Source organism: Rhinoderma darwinii, chromosome 11 (genome assembly GCF_050947455.1).
Source record: "Rhinoderma darwinii isolate aRhiDar2 chromosome 11, aRhiDar2.hap1, whole genome shotgun sequence".
Lineage (NCBI taxonomy): Eukaryota > Metazoa > Chordata > Amphibia > Anura > Rhinodermatidae > Rhinoderma > Rhinoderma darwinii.
The window spans coordinates 59,325,519-59,349,632 of NC_134697.1; the positions used below are offsets into that span (position 1 = coordinate 59,325,519).

The window sequence follows — 24,114 nt, forward strand, 5'->3', positions numbered from 1 at the left end:
TGTTCCCCGCTCAGTAATCCTTCTGTTATTATCAAGGTTTCCGCTGGGAAAAAGGAAACATTGCAATCACATTGTACATTACAAACTAATCCAAAGAGCACACTAAACCATTTAGTTTGTTGCAATCAAAATTTAAGCAAAATGTGACGATTCCATACAAATTAGAGAGATTAGAAGCAATTGGCCTACAGAATCTTCTGCTTTTTATTTCCAATGAACTTTTCTTTATGATCCTAAACTATTCCAAGGTCCAATTTCAATACTATTTCTCTGTAAAGCCAAATTTATATAAGTTGGGTTTTTTTAAGCGCAATTCTAATTATTATTTATTTTTCTTGGCATTTCGTTTTCCTATGTGAAAAAAAACAAGCAAGCTTGTCATATACATACAAATTAAGGGAGGACAATCCAATGTGTATGGGGGCAGCCCGACAGTCCCCAGATAGTAGGTGCAGGAGGAAAGACGGATCCAGGTATGTTGGCTTTTAAACCCTAGAATGCAAGCTCTAAGGGCTTATTCACACGAACTTAGAAGGCGTCCGTGTGACAGTAGTTAAAACGTTGTTTGAACGGACCGTGTGAAGGGCCTTTTGAAAAATAGAACAGGTCCTATTTTCTTCCATCTTCACGGATACCTCCATAGACTCAAGTCTATGGGGATCCGTGAACACAGGTCCCACATGGGTGCAACTTGGACGAGTTTGCACTCATTCATGTGCATCTGGCCTAAGCGGGTCAGGCAGCAGTTTAATTTTCCATCCCAAATAAAATACATTTACGGGCTCAGTCGACCCAAGTGTGAATGTTTATGGGCAGATTGGGGCTCTCGTTCTGCGATCTTGGTCCTGATGTGATATCTAGTCTTATTGGTCTTATTGTCTTCTGCAGCATCCAGCACTAAACACCTGTGTGCATCATCATAGCTGTTGCCTTGTCTTCTGCTGCATCTGCCATTGGCTTCCAGATTCCATTATCCTTATAATATGTTAATATGTTTAAGCTGCCCATATACAACAGATATATGTTGGCAGAGAATGGCGATTTCAGTGGGAACTGCCAACAATCTATATTATATGCCTGACTATCCCCCAAAGGCAGTTGTTGAGGAAAATAAATTCAGGCTTTTGCCCTCCCACCTCCCAAGAGACAAGAGCTGCCAGTGGTGTCTTATGCCAGTAAACATGTATGCTCTACCAAACATGGAGGCAAAGAAAAGGCTAGACTGTCGGCGACCTGAAAGACATGCAATACACACAGCTGTACTAGACCATAAAAAGTTAAGGTGAAATAGATAAAGGACTTTGACGTCCTAACAGTGATACTGGAAAGAGACCCGTCTAGTTAATCACTTGCTTTTAAACAGACTATTGCTGCACTATTTAACTAACCCAGAAACATTCATTGACTCATTGCTGGAACATAACAGGATTTTCATATCTCAATCCCAAACCAAAGTACACAACTACTTGTCAAACCGAACTAAAACTATATAAAATGCTATTGGAATATTTACTGGAAACTAGTTCAAAGTGGACTGACCGGCTATTTATTTTGAGAGAATGGAAGAACAGCTATATGATCGCAAATTCTGCCATGCAAAGTGGACAAACCTTACGTTATATTGTTATGGTCATATTATAGTATACAGTAGCAATGGTTTCCTTGCATTCTGAGGGCATTAATTGCCAACTACCATAAACTGCCTCAACTACCCATGCAGCAGAACATTATGCAGGTAACAAGTTACCGATAATGAAAAATACCATTCAAATGTCGTTTTCTAATTGAATGAACTGCATAACACAGGCAAAAACCCAAACTGCCTAATATAGATTCCTGCTCCTAGGTGTCCTTATATTTAATCAATAAATATCAAAATTAAAAGCAGAATTCCAGTTATCCAGTTGATCAACTTAGATGTGATGAATATTGGTGTGATCCGGTGTGTTGGAAACACGCAGGACCCGCTTTCCACCGAGTCGAGAGTTCACTGACGAATTTGGCTGATAGAGAACGATGCAGCTTCTATGTATAGAGGATACATAGTAGCTGTTTCAGAAGAACAACTAAAAGAAGAGTTTTGATAAAAAGCTATTTAAAAAAAACAACTTTCTAATCAACTAAAACACAATGAAAAAATGAAAAAAAAAACCTGCAATAAATAAATAGATATTCCACAGCCTATAAATAGAATATTCAAGATCCCATGGGTGATTCTACCTGCTATTTTGTTTTTTCAGTGTTGTTTGCTTGAATGCTTTGTTCCATTAGGCCTAGCTATTGTAACGACCGCGGTCGCTGACCACGAACGCTGACCACGAACGCCTCTCATCCTGCCGACGCCTTTCTCTCCAGAGATGCCAGCACATGCAGCCGTCCGGTCCCACAGAGACCACTAGGGTGCGCGCGTGAGCTCAGTCCAGTCTTAAAGAGCCAGAGTGCACACGTGTGAGATTGAGCTTATTGCTCCCAGATCACCCTGGACTATAAGAAGGGCCCTGCCCCTTCCTTCATTGCCTGAGCGTTGTTTGTTCCTACCCATGTTAGTCTTGCAAATGGTCCCTTGAGTGTTTTCCAGTTCCCAGTGTTCCCATTCCTGCTACCTGTGTCCCGTGTCCCCGTGCTGTACTGAGTTGGAGTCGTGTTGTGGCACCTGTGTGTTTCACTGCACCTGTTGTCTGCCTGCTGCCGGAGTTCCATCCGAGCCTAAACCATCATTACTGTCTACATTGCCACAGGTACCTTTATTCAAACTATAGACATTGACTTTGTACCCTGTTTGGCCAACTGCTATCCTGCTACAGCCCAGTGGGTCCACATACCCACAGATCGTGACAGCTATGGTCAGTGACTGCAGCTTAGACTACCATACAACTAAGCAGCAAAGTCTGGGGTAGCCTAAACCACACTTGTCTCATTAGTGGTTCAGCCTACTGCTCTGTCCCTCCCTCATACTTTACACTGCAGTTCTATATTCTCAGATTGGCTACTGTCTAAAAGCATAAGCTGACCAGGACATCAGTGAATGGAGACAATATATCTTACAGCCAGAATAAAATGATTATAAAAACTATAGGCAACTGAACCACCAGTAAGAAAAAGATAATAATTTAATTGCCACACCTATACAGAGCCAAATGAGCCTCATTCGTAATTTTAGCAATACAGTGGACAATAGTACAAGAATACAGCTCCTTTCAGTGGTTTTCATGCAGACAAATCTACAGTCTAAAATATACAATATGAAAAAGCGGATCTGCCCCTAGACAAAAGGGGAGGTGGAATAATAAACCATACAAAAACTGCATTCAAAATTCTAAAGAAATGGAAACTAAAAGTTTAAATGTATTGTCCAGGATTGGAAAAAAAAGGACATGCTATTTTCCCCAGAAGCAACGCCACTTTTGTACACGGGCTGTGTCAGATGTTGCAGTTCATCCCCATTCATTTGAATGCCAGAACTGCTCCAGCTTGTGGAGAGAGCTGCTCCAATATGAAGAATATTCTAGGCTATGTTCACACCTGTGTTGTGACATTCCGTTGTTCTGCTCCGTCAGAGGAGCAGAACAAGGGAATAACAGAAGCAATGGTTGACTACATTGGGTTCCGTTGGCTTTCCATCAGGGTGTCCGTGATTTTACCAAACACAATAGCGCAGCATGCTTTGCTATTATTGCCGGTAATCCGTGCCGGATCTGCGACGGGGGGCCCTAACGGAGCCTCCCACGATGCCTTAGACTGTTTAACTTGTAATGTAATTCTACATTATTGCAGGTTCATCAAGAATAAACCAACAATGTTACAATTTGCTGCTAGTTCTAACCAGTGTTCGACTGTAACTAGGTTTCCCATGTGATACAATTGTGCTAATAAATCAAGTAAGAACATTCAAAAACTAGTTGAACATCTTCCAATCTTTTTAAATATAAATTACTAACCTTCACAATACTAGTGCAATTGGGTTTAATTTTTATTGTATTGTTGGAATTTCTACTTGTCTTCTCAGAATGTTTAACACCTAATACAAGACAAATCCAAATCTAATAACATAATAGAATTCAGATATAAAAATCAATTAACTAAGGGAGCCCCATAATTTCTTTAAATATGCATGAATGCTATAAATAGAAGAAAACGTTCACGGTGTTGTACAATAACAAAAACCAAGATGGAAGTCATTTCTGCTACTTGCAAAAAAAAATAACTGAGAAATGGATAGAACTCCTTAATTTGGGTAAATATTCTGAGTACTGAAAGCGTGATAAATAAATGTTCTCTACTTGAGGTCATCCAAAGTGTATTGCACCGAAAGTGCTCCAGTTAATGCAGGTTAGGGGGCAATTGCTGATCATTTACAAGTAATACTGGTACATTGTTAGAACAGGAGATTAAGAGTATGTTCACACGGCCTATTTTCGGCCGTTTTTCGGGCCGTAAACGCCCGAAAAATTGGAAGCAGAACGCCCATTGATTTCAATGGGAAAAATGTAATTCTGTTGAAAACAGCTCCAAAAACGGCCGTAAAAAATGCAGCGAAAATCGCGAGTGGATTAAAAAACATCTGAAAATTAGGAGCTGTTTTTCCCTTGAAAACCGCTCCGTATTTTCAGACGTTTTTGAGTTTGCATGTGAACATACCCTAAAGGGTTTTCCAGAAATTCTCATTCAAGTGAATGGATCAGAGCTGCAGTACCAGGCACAGCTGCAAGTTTGGATACGCCCTGGTTTCTGGAACAGTGAAGGAGGAACAGCTCTCCGGCACCTTTATTTTGTTGACTGGCGGAGATGCCGAGGGTTGGAGCTCCACCAATCACACATAGGCCATAAATGAAAAATTCCCTGGCCATATTCGGGATTGGTATCGCGCATTCTGAATACACGCCCATTGAATTTTAAAAGTCAATACTGTTGTAAAGGTTTTGCCAGACACAGGTTCTGTGTCGACGCCCGTGGGCAATCAAGTCTGCACCTGCTCCTATGTCTGTGAGACTGACTCCATCTTCCACCACTCAGGATGGCAGGCTTAGGAGTGGGAGAGCCTATCACAGCCTGGCCAGACGGAGCTAGTTCCCGCCCTCTGTCTATTTATACCTGCCTTTCCTGTTCCTCCTTTGCCGGTGATTCTTCTATGCTTGTTTCCTGGCTTGCTGCTGCTGCTGCTTGTACTACTGATCCTCTGCTTGTTATTGACCTTGGCTTTCTGACCACTCTGCTGCTCAGCGTTTTGTACCTCGCTCTCTCCTGGTTTGACTCGGCTCGTTCACTACTCTTGTTGCTCATGGTGTCTCCGTGGGCAGCTGCCCCGTTTCCCTGCTTCTGTGTACCCCTGTCTGTTTTGTCTGTCTTGCACTTACTGAGCATAGGGACCGTCGCCCAGTTGTACCCCATCGCTTAGGACGGGTCGTTGCAAGTAGGCAGGGACTGAGTGGCGGGTAGATTAGGGCTCACCTGTCTGTCTCCCTACCCTGTCATTACAACTGTACCCTCTGATTTTAAATGGAGGTACTAGGGAATAATATGGTGCCTTTCTGAGGCACCTCATGGAGTTCCCATTGTATTTTACTGCAGTTACAGAAAGTGCAATAATAGATGATACATTTATAGAATCCCCTTTCACAGCAATGCAAGAAGTTTTTCTGTTGCTAGATTTTCAAGCAGGCATCATGGTATACTGTAGGTGATGCATTTGAGCAGTATTATTCCCTATTGCATATGTATGTTCTATGCGATAATGTATTTTTTGTTAGACCCTACGAGAAAAGTGATAATACGCCTTTTTCCCGGAGTAAGGCCTTATTCACACAAATGTGTCCATTTTGCGCGCGTAAAAAACGCAGCATTTTTCCTGCATTGCCGTTTTGTGTGACATCCATGTACAGTGCGTGTCTGCGTTTTTTTTACGTGTGTAGGTCATCTGTGTCTCACGTGTTTCTTACATAAACAAAAAACTGAAGGCGTTTTTTTTCTCATAATTTCTTTAGCAACGGTTGCGTGAATCACGGACAGCACACGGTTGTGTGCTGTCCGTGATTTTCACGTACCCATTGACTTCAATGGGTGCGTGATGCGCAAAAAACACACAAGTATAGTACATGGTGAGTTTCACGCAGCCGGCACACGCTGCATGAAAAATACTGAAGGTCTGAATGGCCCCATTGACTTACAAAGGTCCGTGCCACGTCCGTTGTTTTAACGCACGTAACAAGGACGTTAAATACGCTCGTGTAAATAAGACCTAACGGTGCCACCCCACTCCCAAAGTTATTACCTAGTAGCGACCACACAAAGAGCGTTATTTCCTGTACAGGGTCCAGGGCAGCTCACGAAAACCGCAGCTCAGGAACTTCAGAGTCAGTCGTGATGAAGACCCCCATGGACTAGCCAAGCAAAAATTTGTGTTTTAACCTTTTCCTGGGGGGTCACTTTACATTAACAAAAAACAAATCAACATGTTGTAGTGGGCTTTTCAATTGCATCCCCAACTTCCCAGTCTACTCATTTGTAAACAAGGACTTGTAAAAAGTTGAGACAAAAAAAAACAAAAACATAAAATCGGACACATTGTACACAGGAAGCCTAAAACACATTCAAATGCCTGTTTATGGTCATGTTTCCTGGAGAAAAGCAGTTGAATCCTCTGATAAACCCCAGATAAATACTCAAAGATTCTTTGAGCTACTAAATCCAAAGCAGAGATTAGTACAGGCTAGTACACTTGGTTGTGTCTCCTGTATAAAAACCACGTGCTGACCACCTGGCTCCAAACAGTGCCGGGTGCACCAAGTAGTATTAACATTGAAAAAACACATAACAGAATAATATTAAAAATGTGCATTTAAATGCCACCCTCATAGTACATAGCACAGCGGAGACTTGGCATTGCTAAAGATTTTTGGAATCTAACAGCAAAGAAACTTCTAACTGGTGGGGAACATAAATTGTACGCGCACATCACTTCAAGATAAATGTAATCCCTATAAAAGAATCTGTACTATAAACAAAGTCAATTTAACCAGAAGTGGTGTGGACATTTACCAGACTACATGCACACCATGAGAAACAACGGTTAGGCAGTCAATATTTTGTAGCTTTTCCCAAAAGGATGTCATATAAATAGTACATAAATACTTAGGACCTCACTAGAATGTAACGCAATAATACCAACTCTGTACTCTAGAGCTACTTATTATATTTAAGAAAGATCCCTACAATGAGTGATGGCTACTACATTGTGACTGGAATCTCACGATTTGAAAGACGAAGCTTTGGACTCATATGTGGCTATTGACTATCTTGTCTATATTTACACACTTATTTTGATATATACATTAGTATGTTAAATATGAGACGCATAAATAAAAATTTATTTTAACTAAATTTGATGTTTTGACTACCTAGACACGTGTTACAGCAATGCCGAATGAATGTGAATACTATTCCTATATGAATTAACTTTATATACCCACGGGGGGGGGTTATTTTTCTATTCTATAATTCTAATATTTGTGATCCTATATAGATCCATAATGGGGTCGGTGGAATCTATGGATCATTTACAGCATGTACAACATTGCCCAAAAATTTGCACGCAGTACAAAATACAAATTTTCACAGTATATGAAATGCATGAACATCAATGGGAGGTAACCTCCCAGCCATCTAAAGTAAGTATGAATCAAAATACGGTGGTACTAACTGTACCATGTTCACATAAAGATAGTGCAATAAACATGGGGACCAGGCCCCAGTGAAGTAAGAGTTGGTACGTATAAGTGCCACAAATATAATATAACACCAACACAAGACGCCAGACAACAAAGAGAAATACAGACAGACATAGCGCATGGAATAAGATCACAGAAGTTGCTCCGAACCTTCCATCCAGCCAGAGAGGTAGATCAGTACCACCCCGGAATCCAGACCACACTGCCCAAGTTTGGACGAAGAGCACAGACTTGCCCCTGTCAGCGGACAGCAATTCCTCCATCCTCATAATCCCGTTCACCTCTGTTACCCATTCCGTCAAAGAAGGAACAGTAAGAGACTTCCAGTGACGAGGTATCACCGTTCTCGCCGCAGTGAGGAAATGCCTAAAGACACCTCTTTTGAGGTGTGGGAGTGATCCAGGAACCATGGAGAGTAATCCAATAGAAGCCGAGGTCGTGACCTCATTGTGAAAGAGCTTGTTACCAAAGTCAAAAATCTTTCCCCAGAAGGGACGTATCCTGGGACAGTCCCACCAAATATGCAACATGGTTCCAGGAGCCTCCCCACACCTCCAACAATCAGCAGACACATCAGGAAATATCCTATGCAACAAAGCAGGACAACGATACCACCGGGTGAGTATTTTGTAGTTTTTTTCTTGAGCAAAACAAGACGTTGGTAGTTTGTGAGCTAAAAGGAAAGAAGTACCCCATTCCTCTTCCGAATGTTGAACCCCCATTTCCTCGTCCCATGCAATAGTGAAGGACAGTTGAGAGAGAGAATTTGGGTAAAAGAATCCCTTGTAAATAGGACAAGACATGAGAGGGAGCAGTAGATAAAGATAAATAATGTTCCAAAGGAGTCTTGTCCTGTAAAAACACCAGACAGTCTCCCATGGAAGAAAGATAGGAACGCAACTGTAAGTATGACCACCAGGTTGATCGTCTCCCTGGGCAGGTCTCAGAGACAGCACTCATTGATAAAATGGCACCGTCAGGAGTAAGGGTCTCAGCCAGATATCCACCCTCTCCTCTCTCCCAACAGAGGAATGTATCAACACCCAACGCCGGAGGGAAGGAGGGGTTGTCAAAGAGAGGAGTCAGAGGACGCGGGCGATGAACAAGGCCCGCAGCACCAAAGATTCGCTCCCAGACTGCAAGAAACTGACGTGTGAGGAAAGGCAAAGATAGCATGTGGCGCTGCAGGACAGTCAACCACGGCAGAGAGGATAATGCAAGAGGAGACATATCTCTTTCGATGCGCACCCATTGCTTACCTGTTTCCGAGCGGAACCAATCCACTACCCTCATAATCAATGCAGCTTGATGGTAAAGTTTAAAGTCTGGGAGACCCGCACCCCCATCTACTTTTGGACGACTAAGGACAGCAAAACGAATACGAGGCTTAGAGGAGCCCCACACAAATTTAGTTATGGCCCTGTGTAAGGTCTTAAAAAAGCCAGATGGTACTACAATAGGGACGGTCTGGAAGAGGTATAAAAATTTGGGCAAAATATCCATTTTGACCACGTTGATACGCCCAAACCATGACATACGGTTCCCACCATACTCTGCCAATTCCTTCAGAGTACGCTGCAGAATAAGTGTGTAATTCAAGGCAAACAGGTCTGCCTGTTGCGTGGGAACATGTACCCCCAGATATTTTAAGGACGTAGTTTGCCATTTGAATGGGAAAACCCGAGCGAAATGGGCAGCCAGAGGAGCATCAAGAGATATATTCAAGGCCTCAGATTTAGAGTAATTAACTTTAAAATTACTTAGATGACCAAAACGCTCAAATTCCTCAGTCAAAGATGGCAAGGAAATCATGGGAGTTGTAATGTACACAAGGAGATCGTCTGCATAAAGCGCCAGTTTATGATGCTGTGATCCAACACGTACACCCTGAACATTAGGATTGCTCCGCAGTGCCACGGCCAGGTGTTCCATGACCAGAACATAAAGTAAAGGCGAGAGTGGGCACCCCTGTCTCGTGCCATTAGCAATAGGCAAGGAATCAGATAGAAGTCCATTAACACGAACCCGAGCCGTAGGTCTATGGTATAACGCCATTATCCTATCCACCATAGTAGTGCCAAGGCCAACCTGTGCCAGGACACTGCGGAGGAACACCCAGTGCACTCTGTCAAAAGCCTTTTCGGCATCCACCGAGAGTAAGCACATCGGTATCTTACGGGATTGGCAGTATGAAGTTAAAAGGAGAGTTTTGTTAGTGTTATCCCGCGCTTCCCGACCGCGTACGAACCCCACCTGATCATCCAATATCAAGCCAGGCAACAACGGCGACAAACGAGAGGCAAGCAGCTTCGCAAAAAGTTTTACATCTACATTAATTAGTGAAATGGGTCTGAAGTTAGCGCAAGATGTTGGATCCTTGCCTGGCTTTGGTAAAAGGGTGATGTGAGCCTCGAGGGACTGGGGCGCAAAGGGACACAAGGAAGACACAGAATTAAAGACTTTCGTCAAAAAGGGAGCCAGTTGAGCCTTAAATGTTTTATAGAATTTGTTGTTAAACCCATCGGGCCCTGGACTCTTGCCCAAGGGTGAGTCCCCAATAGCACGCTCCACTTCGGATTCTACAAAATCTTCCTCGAGCCCTGAAGCCTCCCCAACTTCCAAAGACGGCAACGCAGTATTGTGCACATAATGATTGATTTTATCCCGCAACGCCTCAGCCTGCATATCATGAAATTGACCTTTAATATTATATAAGGCCGAGTAATAATGTCTAAAGCAATCAGTAATACCCGCCGGGTCATGAACCTCGCTGCACGAGGGAGATAGAATTTTAGGGATGTAGGACGCTTGTGTACGGGGATGCAATATCCGCGCCAAAGACCTACCACACTTGTCCGCAAATTCGTAGGAATGCTTCCTCATCCGATCCCTGAACCGAGCGTGGGACTGATCTATGAGGGAGCGTAAGGATTCTCTCGCTGTAGTAAGATCCGCAAAAACCTGTGAAGATGGAATCCGTTTATGACATAATTCCAAGTCCCGAATCTGAGTCAGGAGACGCGCAATAGTTACCCCTTTCTCTCGCTTCAATCGTGCCCCGTGTTGTATTAGGACTCCTCTAATGACACATTTCAGTGCCTCCCACTGGAGTGGCAAGGGAGTAGGGTCATGCTCATGGACCTCGAGAAAATCTATGGATCATTTAAGGCTAATGCCTCTTGATATTTCTATATAGATAACCCCCTGGTGTGTTGAGGAAATTTGGCTTTATATTTAACTTACCGAGATAATGGCATTTCCCTCTTTAAAGATGGCGCCAGTGTTTCTAGCAAGGGATGACGCTCATACACGGCAGGTTGACTCCCGCAAGATATTCTTGGGCCTTGTTGTTCTATGTTGCCTTGGTGACGATCACTCAGATGTTCATTTTGACCCAATGGGTGCGTTACTTGTGGGCATGCGCTGTTTGATGTCTGGAACACAGATAGTGAACAACGTGTGTTACATAGGAGTCCTATTATTATGTTTCTTCTTTATGGATCGGTGAGTGCCAGCTGTTTTTGTTTTTAACTAATTGCACCATGTTTGTTCAATTAATGCTAAACACTACATTTTATGTTATTCATGCTGCATTGTCTGTATGTATATTTGCATCATGTTATAACTCATGTATACAATATGAGATTTGCTGCACTGGTCACTTTATATCTATAATGTTTATGTAACTCGATATTGCTTTATTATTATGTGTTGATTTGTAACACGGATTGTTTGGGCTGTGCCATTATATATACATGTGTATGTTGAAACACACTTAACTCGAAAAAGCCCTCATAGAGAGGGTGAAACGTTGTAGTGGATGTTGGATGAATAAACCCACGTTTTTTTTGAGTGCTGCTTCATTCTCTCTCCCTTTATTGATATCGCTATGGGTAGGTGTCCGTGCCGTAGAACCGTGCCGGGAATTATGGATCATGTCCTACTTTTCGTTTTCTATGGGCCATGCTCCCATACTTTGTATGGGAGAACGGCCCGAGAATGCGGCCCGCGGCCGTCCGTGCCCGTTATTACGGGCAGCACCGTGTGCATGAGGCCTAAAGTGAGAATAAAACAAATTCTAAATTGACAAATAAACATTTGATATTTAAAGAAAAAAAAAAACGTGACCAATATAGCCACCCTTCTTTTCAATAAGACTATGTTCACACGCTTAACAAAAAAACGGCTGAAAATATGGAGCCGTTTAAGGGAAGAGGGGGGGGGGGTCACCTGCATCTGGCCACTGTAGCCTTGCATGTCGGCCCCTCCATTCTGGCTCACAGAGGGGACGTCAATTTGTACTAAAAGGGCATCTGGAGAAGGCTGGTATTTGTGAACGTTTATTAAAAAAAAAAAACGCCCCGTAAAATGTTAATAAACTGACCCGCAGTGAGTAATTTAATTCCACAGCATGTCAATTTTTGCTGCGTTTTTGTTGATTTTCCGTTACAAATTCAATGGGGATACAAAACCCGGAAACAGAAAGCTAAGTGTTGAGACTTTCGCGGCTTATTCACAGAGATTACACTGCAAAAATCGCAAATACGGAAAACGCCCTCCTCCTTCCTTAGGCCCGGCCTCCTGGGATGACGTTGCATCCCATGTGACCGCTGCAGTCAATCACAGGCTGCAGTGGTCACATGGTCTGAAGTCATTCAAGGAGGCCGGACCAGACTGCAATGGAGGGATGCGTTGCCATAAGAACGGCCTGCGTAAGTATGAAAGCTTTTTACCACTGTTTTGCGCAGTGGAAATAGTCCGAAAAAACTTACCACAGCGTGGTGCAGTTTTCGGACGGAATGTACTGCGGGTTCCAGGTCGGATAAACTGCATGATTTTTACGCAGCCTATCCGTCCGGTGGGAACCTGGCCTAAATCCTCACCATTGTCCAGATTGTAACATGATAGGTTAAAAAAAAAATAATAAAAAATAAAAATGGCCATCTAGCTCAATCCAATCTTGCACTGTTCATCCACTGAGGTGGTTGTAAGTTGCCTTAGGTTAGGGGGAAAAATAATGCCTTTTCTAGTAAATATTTCTTTTTTCAGGAAAGATTTTTGAATTACAAAAAAAACCTGTTTTATTCAATATCCATGGGACTGACAGAAACAGATAAGTGCTGTTCTTGTCTGTTAGTCATTCCCATAGACTTTGAATGGAGCGTAGCGTGCCTGCTTGACCGCCGCTTGATTCCTCACTGCGAGCGGTGCAGTGAGGAGGACCTGGGGGTTCAGAACCCCCGTTCTCGCGATCGGTGGGGTCCCATCTGTGGATAGGTGATAATTGTGAATTCTGGAAATAACCCTTTAAAATGTTGCAGAATCGTGCCTTATACAATTAGTGTATTTATTGAGCTTTATTTACATGAAATGTAAACGTGTCTTTCTTAGCCAAACCCAGGAATCGATTTAAAAGACCAAAGAAAAGTTGGTTACACACAACTTCAAGTCTTCCCTGGCACCAGATTATTATTATTAATTTTTTTTTAAATAAATCTTCCCAATGCATATTCATTTATTACTTTTCTGAAGCTAACCGAAGTCAAGGCTGTTACAGACTTTGCTCACTTGATGGCCGACCAAAGACCAAACCTTAGTATTTGAGACATTGTGATTGACCCATTGCCTGTCAAAATATAATAAATTGTAAAATAGTTAATTCAGTAACCATTTCCAGGTGAATATCAACCATCTACGTGCAGTATGTTCTCCAACACTCGAAATAAGTTTAATTATTGCCTAAATGACTCCTGGGAAGGTTAGTATGGAGAGGAAGGTTACCTCTGGTAGAGGACAGTAAGGCCTCATTCACACGACCGTAGCCATGTGCACAGCCGTGATTTTCGGGTCGGACGGCCGCGGAGTGTCACCCGCAAATCGCGGGCCGTACATTAATTTCTATGAGCCTGGACCGCAGAACACGGCCGTAATAAGACTTGTCCGTTCTTTCTGTGGTCCAGGCTCCTGGGCCATGCACGGACCGTGGAAATCATGGGCCCGTATAAATGAATGGGGCCACAATTCTCCCGTGGATTTTCAGGGGAATTGCGGCCGCAAAAGCACGTTCGTGTGCATGGGGCGTAAGACTGGTCACAGAAAAAGATTTAAAGGCGTTCTATTGGATTAGAAAAAAAAAAGGGTCTGCTTTTTTTCTAGAAACGTTCCATGGGCAGCGTCGGGTATTGCAGCTAATTTCCACTCAAGTGAATGGGACTGAACTGCAATGCCAGACACAGCCCATGGGTGGCGCTTGTTCTAATCCTAGACAACCCCTTTAAAAGGCTTTACAGATCAGTAGTTCTTAAAATTATTCCCTAGCGTGAGCTACTTCATCTTGTCATTCTATTATGCATTCGTGGCTCACTTTTTCCAACAATCATTACGGTGACCTAAGGTTCATGGATTCTTCTACATCTCAAGAGTAAGATCCAGTCACCTACCTTCTAGCTGAAGAAACAACCAGTGAGGCTTATTAGCAGATCAGTCTAATTTGACCTTCGAGGTGAAATTTGCCTCCAGAACATTAAAAGGATATGGATGATGGTTTAGAGAGATTGTAGCCGATTTACAGACCGTGACATACACAGTAGCAATGAACAAATAAAATTTAGAAAACAACCATTTGTACATAGCTTTCCAGTGAAAAGGATACTGAGCACTAAAATAACCAGACCAAAGAGCGTCAAAATGCAGCGTAGATGACCAGTCCAGCAGTACCAATTGGCATGTGCCATACGGTATGTCAAAATTGACTGGAAGAAGATGAACATCATACTAGTTGGAAAGGCAACTCCTGCTCCAATGTAGTGCAGAACCTTGGCATGATCCACCTAAAAAGATAGAAAATTACTATTATTGTATTAAGTAATAAGGATTATTGTGCCCCAGTTAAACAACCAAAGAAACAGATTTCCAAGAGATCAAAGAATTTTTGGACTGGAAACTTGCACAGCATGGCCAAGGTTATCAGCAAGCAATAGACAATCCTAAATACAGACCTCTTATTGTTAACCACTGGAATAACGCTCGGTCAGGATCTTGACCGGTCAATACCCTGAATTACATATTTTAAGAGAGGAATTATACAGTGCAAAGGCAGAAAACAAGGTAGGTGCATTAAATAATCTTATGCGTAGTCCGATATTGATCTAAAATTCTGCTAAACTGTTGTAGAGCACCCATAGGGTAGGTGCATGGGAACTTATTGTGCACCCATACATATGTCTCGCATTTCAAATGGTGGCATAGTTTTTTCTCGTGGCCCCTGATGGAGAATGGAGTTGTGGCACACAGTAGTAATCCCCCATCCACATGTATTGTACTGTAAATTAGTGTCAGTTCCTCGACATCTGAACGTGGCCTAAAAACAAACAGATCATAAAAGTCGTTAAAGGGGTTCTCTGGGACTTAAACATTAAAGACCTTTCCTTAGGATAGGCCTTTAACGTTTGATCCCAGCTGATAAACACAATGAAGGGGGCCACACCACAATACAGTTGTACGAGCAGCAGAACCAGACATAGCTGTCCGTACAGACAAGACAACGTGCCTGTATAAATAATGAAGGCCAGCGCCGTGGCACCTAAACTGTGCTAAATAGCTGGAATCCTGGATGTCGGACTCCCACCGAGCAAATACTCATGGCCTTTCCCAAGGATATAGGATCTAAGATTACGGTTAGCCTAAGAACAAGTTTGTAATCCCTATGAAAGCTTTAAATAAATAATAAAGTTAAAAAAAAACAAAAAAAAAACACCCAAATTTCTGTTCTGATTGCCAAAATATTTTGCCAGATTTTCTGAGAAGTTACACAAAACAGAACCTTACTTCCTCCAAGGTAAAGTTACTGTAAAATGAGCCATTACTAGATACAAAACTTGTAATTATTTGGAAATCGCAGTGACCTGCTTCAATAGAAACAAACAAAAATTCTGAAATAAACATAAGAACTCTTCAGGCTCATGTACACCTTAGTGAAATTCTTCAGTGTGCTATCCATTTTTTATTTGTATTATTTTAAAGGATAGCACACAGACCCATTTATTTTTAATGAGGCAATATGCACACACCTGTTTTTTTTTTTTTGTGGATCCGTGTGTCCATTCCACGTATTATAGAACAGTTCCTATTCCTGTCCATTTTTTTGCGGATCACTCTCGACCATTCTATTCCATGGACCGTTAAAAAAAAAAAAAAAAAGAAAGAAAAAAAAAAAGAAAAACAGATCGCACACCGAAGCCATCTGCATGCGGTGCCTGTTTTGTGGATCAGTGTTTTGCGGCCGTATAACAAAGGTCATGCATGTGTGCAGGAGTCCTTAACTACAGACCATATTGTTGCTTTTGTGTGTTTTTACAAATCCAGATATTACACATTAGTAAATGGAATAATGCAGACTTCCACTTTTGCAATACGCGGTAAACCAGGTTTGATTGCTCTAACTTTGGGGAAAAATTTACCTTACAGTAATAACCCCTGTCCATATGCCCTATTAGGGCATACGGATGTCATAAAGGCGGGTTCCCCCTCTCTGGACCCCCCCCCCCTTTATCTGGCGGACTCAGACTGGCCATGTATTATGGCCACAGCTGGGGATATTAACAGCAGCAAATTCCCAATGCAAAATCAGCGGTTTGTCGTGGGAGGAAACACACATATTCACCCAGCCTTCATTAAAAATATTCTACCATTTTGCTGCTGTAGAGCCTGTAACTCCTGTACATAATTGGTTGTCCTGACGTTTTTACATAGATCCCACAGCACACTGTTCCTGGCTATGTCGACTCTCTGCCCGTTCTTAGTGCAGCTTTTTGAACTCAAGGCAACCACTAATGTAAAAATCATTTTTTGGAGGTCAAAAGGTATCCTTAGCGTTTAAGCACAAAGACAATTTTTGCATTAACAACCGCGAGAAAGTTTCAGTTTTTGCTGACAGCCAGAACTTATTATTATGACGGTCTCTATTTGGAGGCCTTTTTTGTTTTTTGCAGAGTAAGATTTTTTTTTAGACATTTTAGGGTTCATATAAGTTGTCATTTAACCCATTCCCAACATCCGCCGTATATATTGGGCGCACGTCGGGTGGGGGATTATGGAGCGAGCTCATGGGCTGAACTAGCGTGTCGACGGTTTGTTGCAGCCAATACTTCAGAGTAACAAGCGGGATCCCGCTCATGCGTGGTTCCGCTCGTTTAACCAGTTAAATGCCGTGGTCAATCGCAACCACAACATTTAAATGACTGGAAACAGGGGGTCGGCCCCCTGTCATGTTGCAATGCCCCCCCCACGATCGCGGGGGCTGCCGTTGGTTGGCATGACAGCCCAATGAAGGCCCTCAGGTCTGGCATCTTTGCACTCCGGCAGGGCTTCATAGGAGAGTGTCAGTATCACGATATACTGCAATACATTAGTATTGCAGTAGATCATGCAAGCGATCCAATGATCGCTGGCTCAAGTCCCCTAGATAGACAAATAAAAGGTATTTTAATAAAATAAAAAAAATTAAAAGTTAAAAAAAAACAAAAAAAAAAAAACCTTTTACACATTTCCCTCAAGCGCAATGTAAGAAAAATTAACATAACTGGTATCGATGCATCTGTAAATGTCTGAACTATTAAAATATATCTACCATTATTTAGTCCACACGGTGAACGGCGTAAAAATAATTTTTTTTTAATTTAAAAATCAAAAAAAAAAAAGTCTTATGTACCTCAAAATGGCACCAATAGAAACTATAGCTCGCCCTGCAAAACATAATCCCTCATACTGCTCAATCAACGGAAAAATAAAAAAAACTTTCTAATTATGTGATGACAAAACTCAATTTTATTTTTAACAATTAGTTTTTTCCTTAGTGGTTTTTCTCCGTCTTTTTTATAGTTTTTACTACTTCTATGTAAATTTGGTATCACCGGAATCGTATTGACCCACAGAACAAAGTTAACATGCCGTTTTTACTGCACGGTGAATGCCGTAAACAAAAACAAAAAACACCCAAAATATATAGGAATCTCAGGTTTTTTTTCCTATTCCACCCCACAAATATTTTTTCCCAGTTTCCCACTGCATTATACGCTACAAAAAATGGTGCAGTGTAAATCTACAACTCGTCCCACAAAAAACAAGCCCTCATATGGCTAGATTGATGAAAAAAGTAATGTCTTTTTGAAGTTGCGGAGGAAAAACTGGAAGTGAAAATCCGAAAATGGCTGAAGCGGGAAAGGGTTATACAAGAATTTTTTTAATTGGCGAAACGAAATATGTATATATTTATTATTTTGTGGACTTCTCAAATAAAAATGTTTAATTCCTAAGGTTTATCTAAAAAAAAAAATTTTTTTGTTTCTTCTATAGTCCCATTACTTTAACTTTTATACATTTATTTTACCTACAATGTAAGTCATACTTCTGTATTGTACATAGATTGTACATGGATAGGCAGACTGCTAGACCCCTAAGATTTATCAATATACGATCGTCGGCAATCGTTGTTTAAAGGAAGCCCCGTCCCTTTGACAGCACATCGATCACTACCGAAGTTACAATGGAAGCCGTTATTGAATTTACAATGAATGTTATATTCAGTATGACTGTACAATGTATAAGGTAAATCATATATTTTAGTTGGCTATGTAGTGTACAACAGAGGACATGATCAATTATGACATAACTAATAGTATCAAGTGATAAAAAATATATATATAATCAGTTTGCAGTGTACTAAAAGGCTGTGATTTTCCAGGTCTTACATTTTCCATCTGTAGCAGCTAGAAAACTGCTAACTCAACATTACCCAGCTCACCACTGAAATCGGAGACAGCTGGTCCTCTCCGTTCCTCTGTTTACTTGGCGGGGCCCATTTGACAAATTCACATTTATTAGCATAGGCAAGTACAGATCTATTTGGATAAACAGTTTCTGCTGACAGTTCTTCCACATCAGGCAGAACAGACATTTTTTTCTCAGAATACTTTCTCCGTAAAGTCAGTGGCTCAGCATTCTGGGCCTAAGCAGTCCTGCATGGATGAGGACACTACATAATTATCCGTTATGTGTCCTTACTAGTACCGGACTGTAGATATACAGCCATCTTCTAATATTTTATAGCAAATATGATTGGAGACTTCAGTTGAAACACTTCTAAGCTTTTTATAATTATACATTTCTTACCATGTCATTTATTTATGGAAGTAATGCATGATTTTTAGCTTTTAGTAACACCACGCTCACTGTAAACATTAACCTATGTTGTGAATATCCAGGGAATTAGCAACTTCTTTCATTAGTTTCAGCTCGATACTTTCTCAGTCTGTGGTCTCTGAGCCGAGATCTTTGGGAGAGCTTTAGGGCCAGTTCACACAGAGCTTTTTGACACGGAAGCCGCGTCGGAAAACGCGCCAAAATACGGCCGAAAATGCCTCCCATTGATTTCAATGGGAGGCGGAGGTGTTTTTTCCCGCGAGCGGAAAAACCGACTCGCGGGAAAAAGAAGGTACATGCCCTATCTTTGGGAGTTTACGCCTCTGACCTCCCATTGACATCAATGGGAGGCAGAGAAAGCGTATTTCGCTTCGTTTTATGCCCGTGGCGCTCAATGGCAGCCAAATCGGCGTGCAGGCAGAGGAAAATCTGCCTCAAAATTCCAAACGGAATTTTGAGGCGGATTTTCCTCCTGCAAAAAACTGTGAACCCAGCCTTTTTTTTACACATATCTCACACAGTTACAAAGTATGGTTGAAATAGGACACATGTCCATCAAGTTCAACCAAGGGATGGGAAAAGGGAAGGGAAAAATTTCTACACAAATGAGCGGATATTTGTTTGTTCTAGGAAATTATCTAAGCCTTATTTACAGCCATCCCTGCGGTGACTATTCCATAGATTCTCAGTTCTCAAAGTAAGGGCAGATTCACACGAGCGTTGCGTTTTTGCGCGCGCAAACAACGCGGCGTTTTGCGCGTGCAAAAACCATTTGACAGCTGCGTGTGTCATCCGTGTCTAATGCGCGGCTGCGTGATTTTCGCGCAGCCGCCATCATAGAGATGAGGCTAGTCGACGCCCGTCACTGTCCAAGGTGCTGAAAGAGCTAACTCTTTCAGCACCCTCGACATTGAATGCCGAACACAATATCGAAAAACCTGTTGAAAAAAAGAAAAAGTTCGTACTTACCGAGAACTTCCCGGCCGTTGCCTTGGTGACGCGTCCTTGGTGACGCGCCTCTCGACATCGGGCCCCACCTCCCTGGATGACACGCCAGTCCATGTGACCGCTGCAGCCTGTGCTTGGCCTGTGATTGGCTGGAGCTGTCACTTGGCCTGAATTGTCATCCCGGGAGGTCAGACTGGAGGAAGACGCCGGGAGTTATCGGTAAGTCAGAACTTCGTTTTTTTTTTACAGGTTCATGTTTATTGGGATCGGAAGTCACTGTCCATGGTGCTGAAACAGTTTAACTCTTTCTGCACCCTGGACAGTGACTATCTCCTGACGTCGCGTACCGATAATTTCTTTGCCGGGTTCGGTCAAAACGAGTTCGGCCGAACCCGGTGAAGTTCGGTTCGCTTGTCCGGCTTCGCTAATCGCAAAGACACTCCGTTTGGATGTTCGGAAACAGAAAAGCACGTGGTGCTTTTCTGTTTACATTTCATCCTTTTGACTTCAATGGGTGCGTGATGCTCGAAATACGCAGAGTTATTGAACCTGTCGCGCTTTTTGCGCAGCAGACAAACGCTGCGCAAAAAGCACGGACTGTCTGTACTGCCCCATAGACTTGTATTGGTCCATGCGTGCCGCGTGAAAACCATTCTGCGCGGCACCGTCTACGGGGGGGGGGGTCTGCGCTGCACCGTCTACGGGGGGGGGGGGGGTCTGCGCGGCACCTTCTGGGGGGGGGGAGGGAGAGTCTGCGCGGCACCTTCTGGGGGGGGAGGGAGAGTCTGCGCGGCACCTTCTGGGGGGGGGGGGGAGGGGGAGTCTGCGCGGCACCTTCTGGGGGGGGGGGAGGGGGAGTCTGCGCGGCACCTTCTGGGGGGGGGAGGGAGAGTCTGCGCGGCACCTTCTGGGGGGGGGAGGGAGAGTCTGCGCGGCACCTTCTGGGGGGGGGAGGGAGAGTCTGCGCGGCACCTTCTGGGGGGGGGAGGGAGAGTCTGCGCGGCACCTTCTGGGGGGGGGGGGGAGGGGGAGTCTGCGCGGCACCTTCTGGGGGGGGGAGGGGGAGTCTGCGCGGCACCTTCTGGGGGGGGGAGGGGGAGTCTGCGCGGCACCTTCTGGGGGGGGGAGGGGGAGTCTGCGCGGCACCTTCTGGGGGGGGGGAGGGGGAGTCTGCGCGGCACCTTCTGGGGGGGGGGAGGGGGAGTCTGCGCGGCACCTTCTGGGGGGGGGGGAGGGGGAGTCTGCGCGGCACCTTCTGGGGGGGGGGAGTCTGCGCGGCACCATCTACAGGGGGGAGTCTGCGCGGCACCATCTACAGGGGGGAGTCTGCGCGGCACCATCTACAGGGGGGAGTCTGCGCGGCACCATCTACAGGGGGGAGTCTGCGCGGCACCATCTACAGGGGGGAGTCTGCGCGGCACCATCTACAGGGGGGAGTCTGCGCGGCACCATCTACAGGGGGGAGTCTGCGCGGCACCATCTACAGGGGGGAGTCTGCGCGGCACCATCTACAGGGGGGAGTCTGCGCGGCACCATCTACAGGGGGGAGTCTGCGCGGCACCATCTACAGGGGGGAGTCTGCGCGGCACCATCTACAGGGGGGAGTCTGCGCGGCACCATCTACAGGGGGGAGTCTGCGCGGCACCATCTACAGGGGGGAGTCTGCGCGGCACCATCTACAGGGGGGAGTCTGCGCGGCACCATCTACAGGGGGGAGTCTGCGCGGCACCATCTACAGGGGGGAGTCTGCGCGGCACCATCTACAGGGGGGAGTCTGCGCGGCACCATCTACAGGGGGGAGTCTGCGCGGCACCATCTACAGGGGGGAGTCTGCGCGGCACCATCTACAGGGGGGAGTCTGCGCGGCACCATCTACAGGGGGGAGTCTGCGCGGCACCATCTACAGGGGGGAGTCTGCGCGGCACCATCTACAGGGGGGAGTCTGCGCGGCACCATCTACAGGGGGGAGTCTGCGCGGCACCATCTACAGGGGGGAGTCTGCGCGGCACCATCTACAGGGGGGAGTCTGCGCGGCACCATCTACAGGGGGGAGTCTGCGCGGCACCATCTACAGGGGGGAGTCTGCGCGGCACCATCTACAGGGGGGAGTCTGCGCGGCACCATCTACAGGGGGGAGTCTGCGCGGCACCATCTACAGGGGGGAGTCTGCGCGGCACCATCTACAGGGGGGAGTCTGCGCGGCACCATCTACAGGGGGGAGTCTGCGCGGCACCATCTACAGGGGGGAGTCTGCGCGGCACCATCTACAGGGGGGAGTCTGCGCGGCACCATCTACAGGGGGGAGTCTGCGCGGCACCATCTACAGGGGGGAGTCTGCGCGGCACCATCTACAGGGGGGAGTCTGCGCGGCACCATCTACAGGGGGGAGTCTGCGCGGCACCATCTACAGGGGGGAGTCTGCGCGGCACCATCTACAGGGGGGAGTCTGCGCGGCACCATCTACAGGGGGGAGTCTGCGCGGCACCATCTACAGGGGGGAGTCTGCGCGGCACCATCTACAGGGGGGAGTCTGCGCGGCACCATCTACAGGGGGGAGTCTGCGCGGCACCATCTACAGGGGGGAGTCTGCGCGGCACCATCTACAGGGGGGAGTCTGCGCGGCACCATCTACAGGGGGGAGTCTGCGCGGCACCATCTACAGGGGGGAGTCTGCGCGGCACCATCTACAGGGGGGAGTCTGCGCGGCACCATCTACAGGGGGGAGTCTGCGCGGCACCATCTACAGGGGGGAGTCTGCGCGGCACCATCTACAGGGGGGAGTCTGCGCGGCACCATCTACAGGGGGGAGTCTGCGCGGCACCATCTACAGGGGGGAGTCTGCGCGGCACCATCTACAGGGGGGAGTCTGCGCGGCACCATCTACAGGGGGGAGTCTGCGCGGCACCATCTACAGGGGGGAGTCTGCGCGGCACCATCTACAGGGGGGAGTCTGCGCGGCACCATCTACAGGGGGGAGTCTGCGCGGCACCATCTACAGGGGGGAGTCTGCGCGGCACCATCTACAGGGGGGAGTCTGCGCGGCACCATCTACAGGGGGGAGTCTGCGCGGCACCATCTACAGGGGGGAGTCTGCGCGGCACCATCTACAGGGGGGAGTCTGCGCGGCACCATCTACAGGGGGGAGTCTGCGCGGCACCATCTACAGGGGGGAGTCTGCGCGGCACCATCTACAGGGGGGAGTCTGCGCGGCACCATCTACAGGGGGGAGTCTGCGCGGCACCATCTACAGGGGGGAGTCTGCGCGGCACCATCTACAGGGGGGAGTCTGCGCGGCACCATCTACAGGGGGGAGTCTGCGCGGCACCATCTACAGGGGGGAGTCTGCGCGGCACCATCTACAGGGGGGAGTCTGCGCGGCACCATCTACAGGGGGGAGTCTGCGCGGCACCATCTACAGGGGGGAGTCTGCGCGGCACCATCTACAGGGGGGAGTCTGCGCGGCACCATCTACAGGGGGGAGTCTGCGCGGCACCATCTACAGGGGGGAGTCTGCGCGGCACCATCTACAGGGGGGAGTCTGCGCGGCACCATCTACAGGGGGGAGTCTGCGCGGCACCATCTACAGGGGGGAGTCTGCGCGGCACCATCTACAGGGGGGAGTCTGCGCGGCACCATCTACAGGGGGGAGTCTGCGCGGCACCATCTACAGGGGGGAGTCTGCGCGGCACCATCTACAGGGGGGAGTCTGCGCGGCACCATCTACAGGGGGGAGTCTGCGCGGCACCATCTACAGGGGGGAGTCTGCGCGGCACCATCTACAGGGGGGAGTCTGCGCGGCACCATCTACAGGGGGGAGTCTGCGCGGCACCATCTACAGGGGGGAGTCTGCGCGGCACCATCTACAGGGGGGAGTCTGCGCGGCACCATCTACAGGGGGGAGTCTGCGCGGCACCATCTACAGGGGGGAGTCTGCGCGGCACCATCTACAGGGGGGAGTCTGCGCGGCACCATCTACAGGGGGGAGTCTGCGCGGCACCATCTACAGGGGGGAGTCTGCGCGGCACCATCTACAGGGGGGAGTCTGCGCGGCACCATCTACAGGGGGGAGTCTGCGCGGCACCATCTACAGGGGGGAGTCTGCGCGGCACCATCTACAGGGGGGAGTCTGCGCGGCACCATCTACAGGGGGGAGTCTGCGCGGCACCATCTACAGGGGGGAGTCTGCGCGGCACCATCTACAGGGGGGAGTCTGCGCGGCACCATCTACAGGGGGGAGTCTGCG

The 24,114-nt window shown here is 46.3% G+C and overlaps 1 protein-coding gene across 2 annotated transcripts in view; it reads right to left on the minus strand.

Annotated features, from left to right (window-relative positions):
• Positions 1-24,114, minus strand: part of LOC142663195 (transmembrane protein 150A-like) — a 112,915-nt gene that overhangs the window by 5,737 nt on the left and 83,064 nt on the right. For both annotated transcript variants that reach the window (XM_075841611.1, XM_075841612.1), the window contains exon 6: positions 14,377-14,554. In XM_075841611.1, coding sequence (XP_075697726.1) covers positions 14,377-14,554 — 178 coding nt within the window. The remainder of the gene's footprint in view (positions 1-14,376; positions 14,555-24,114) is intronic.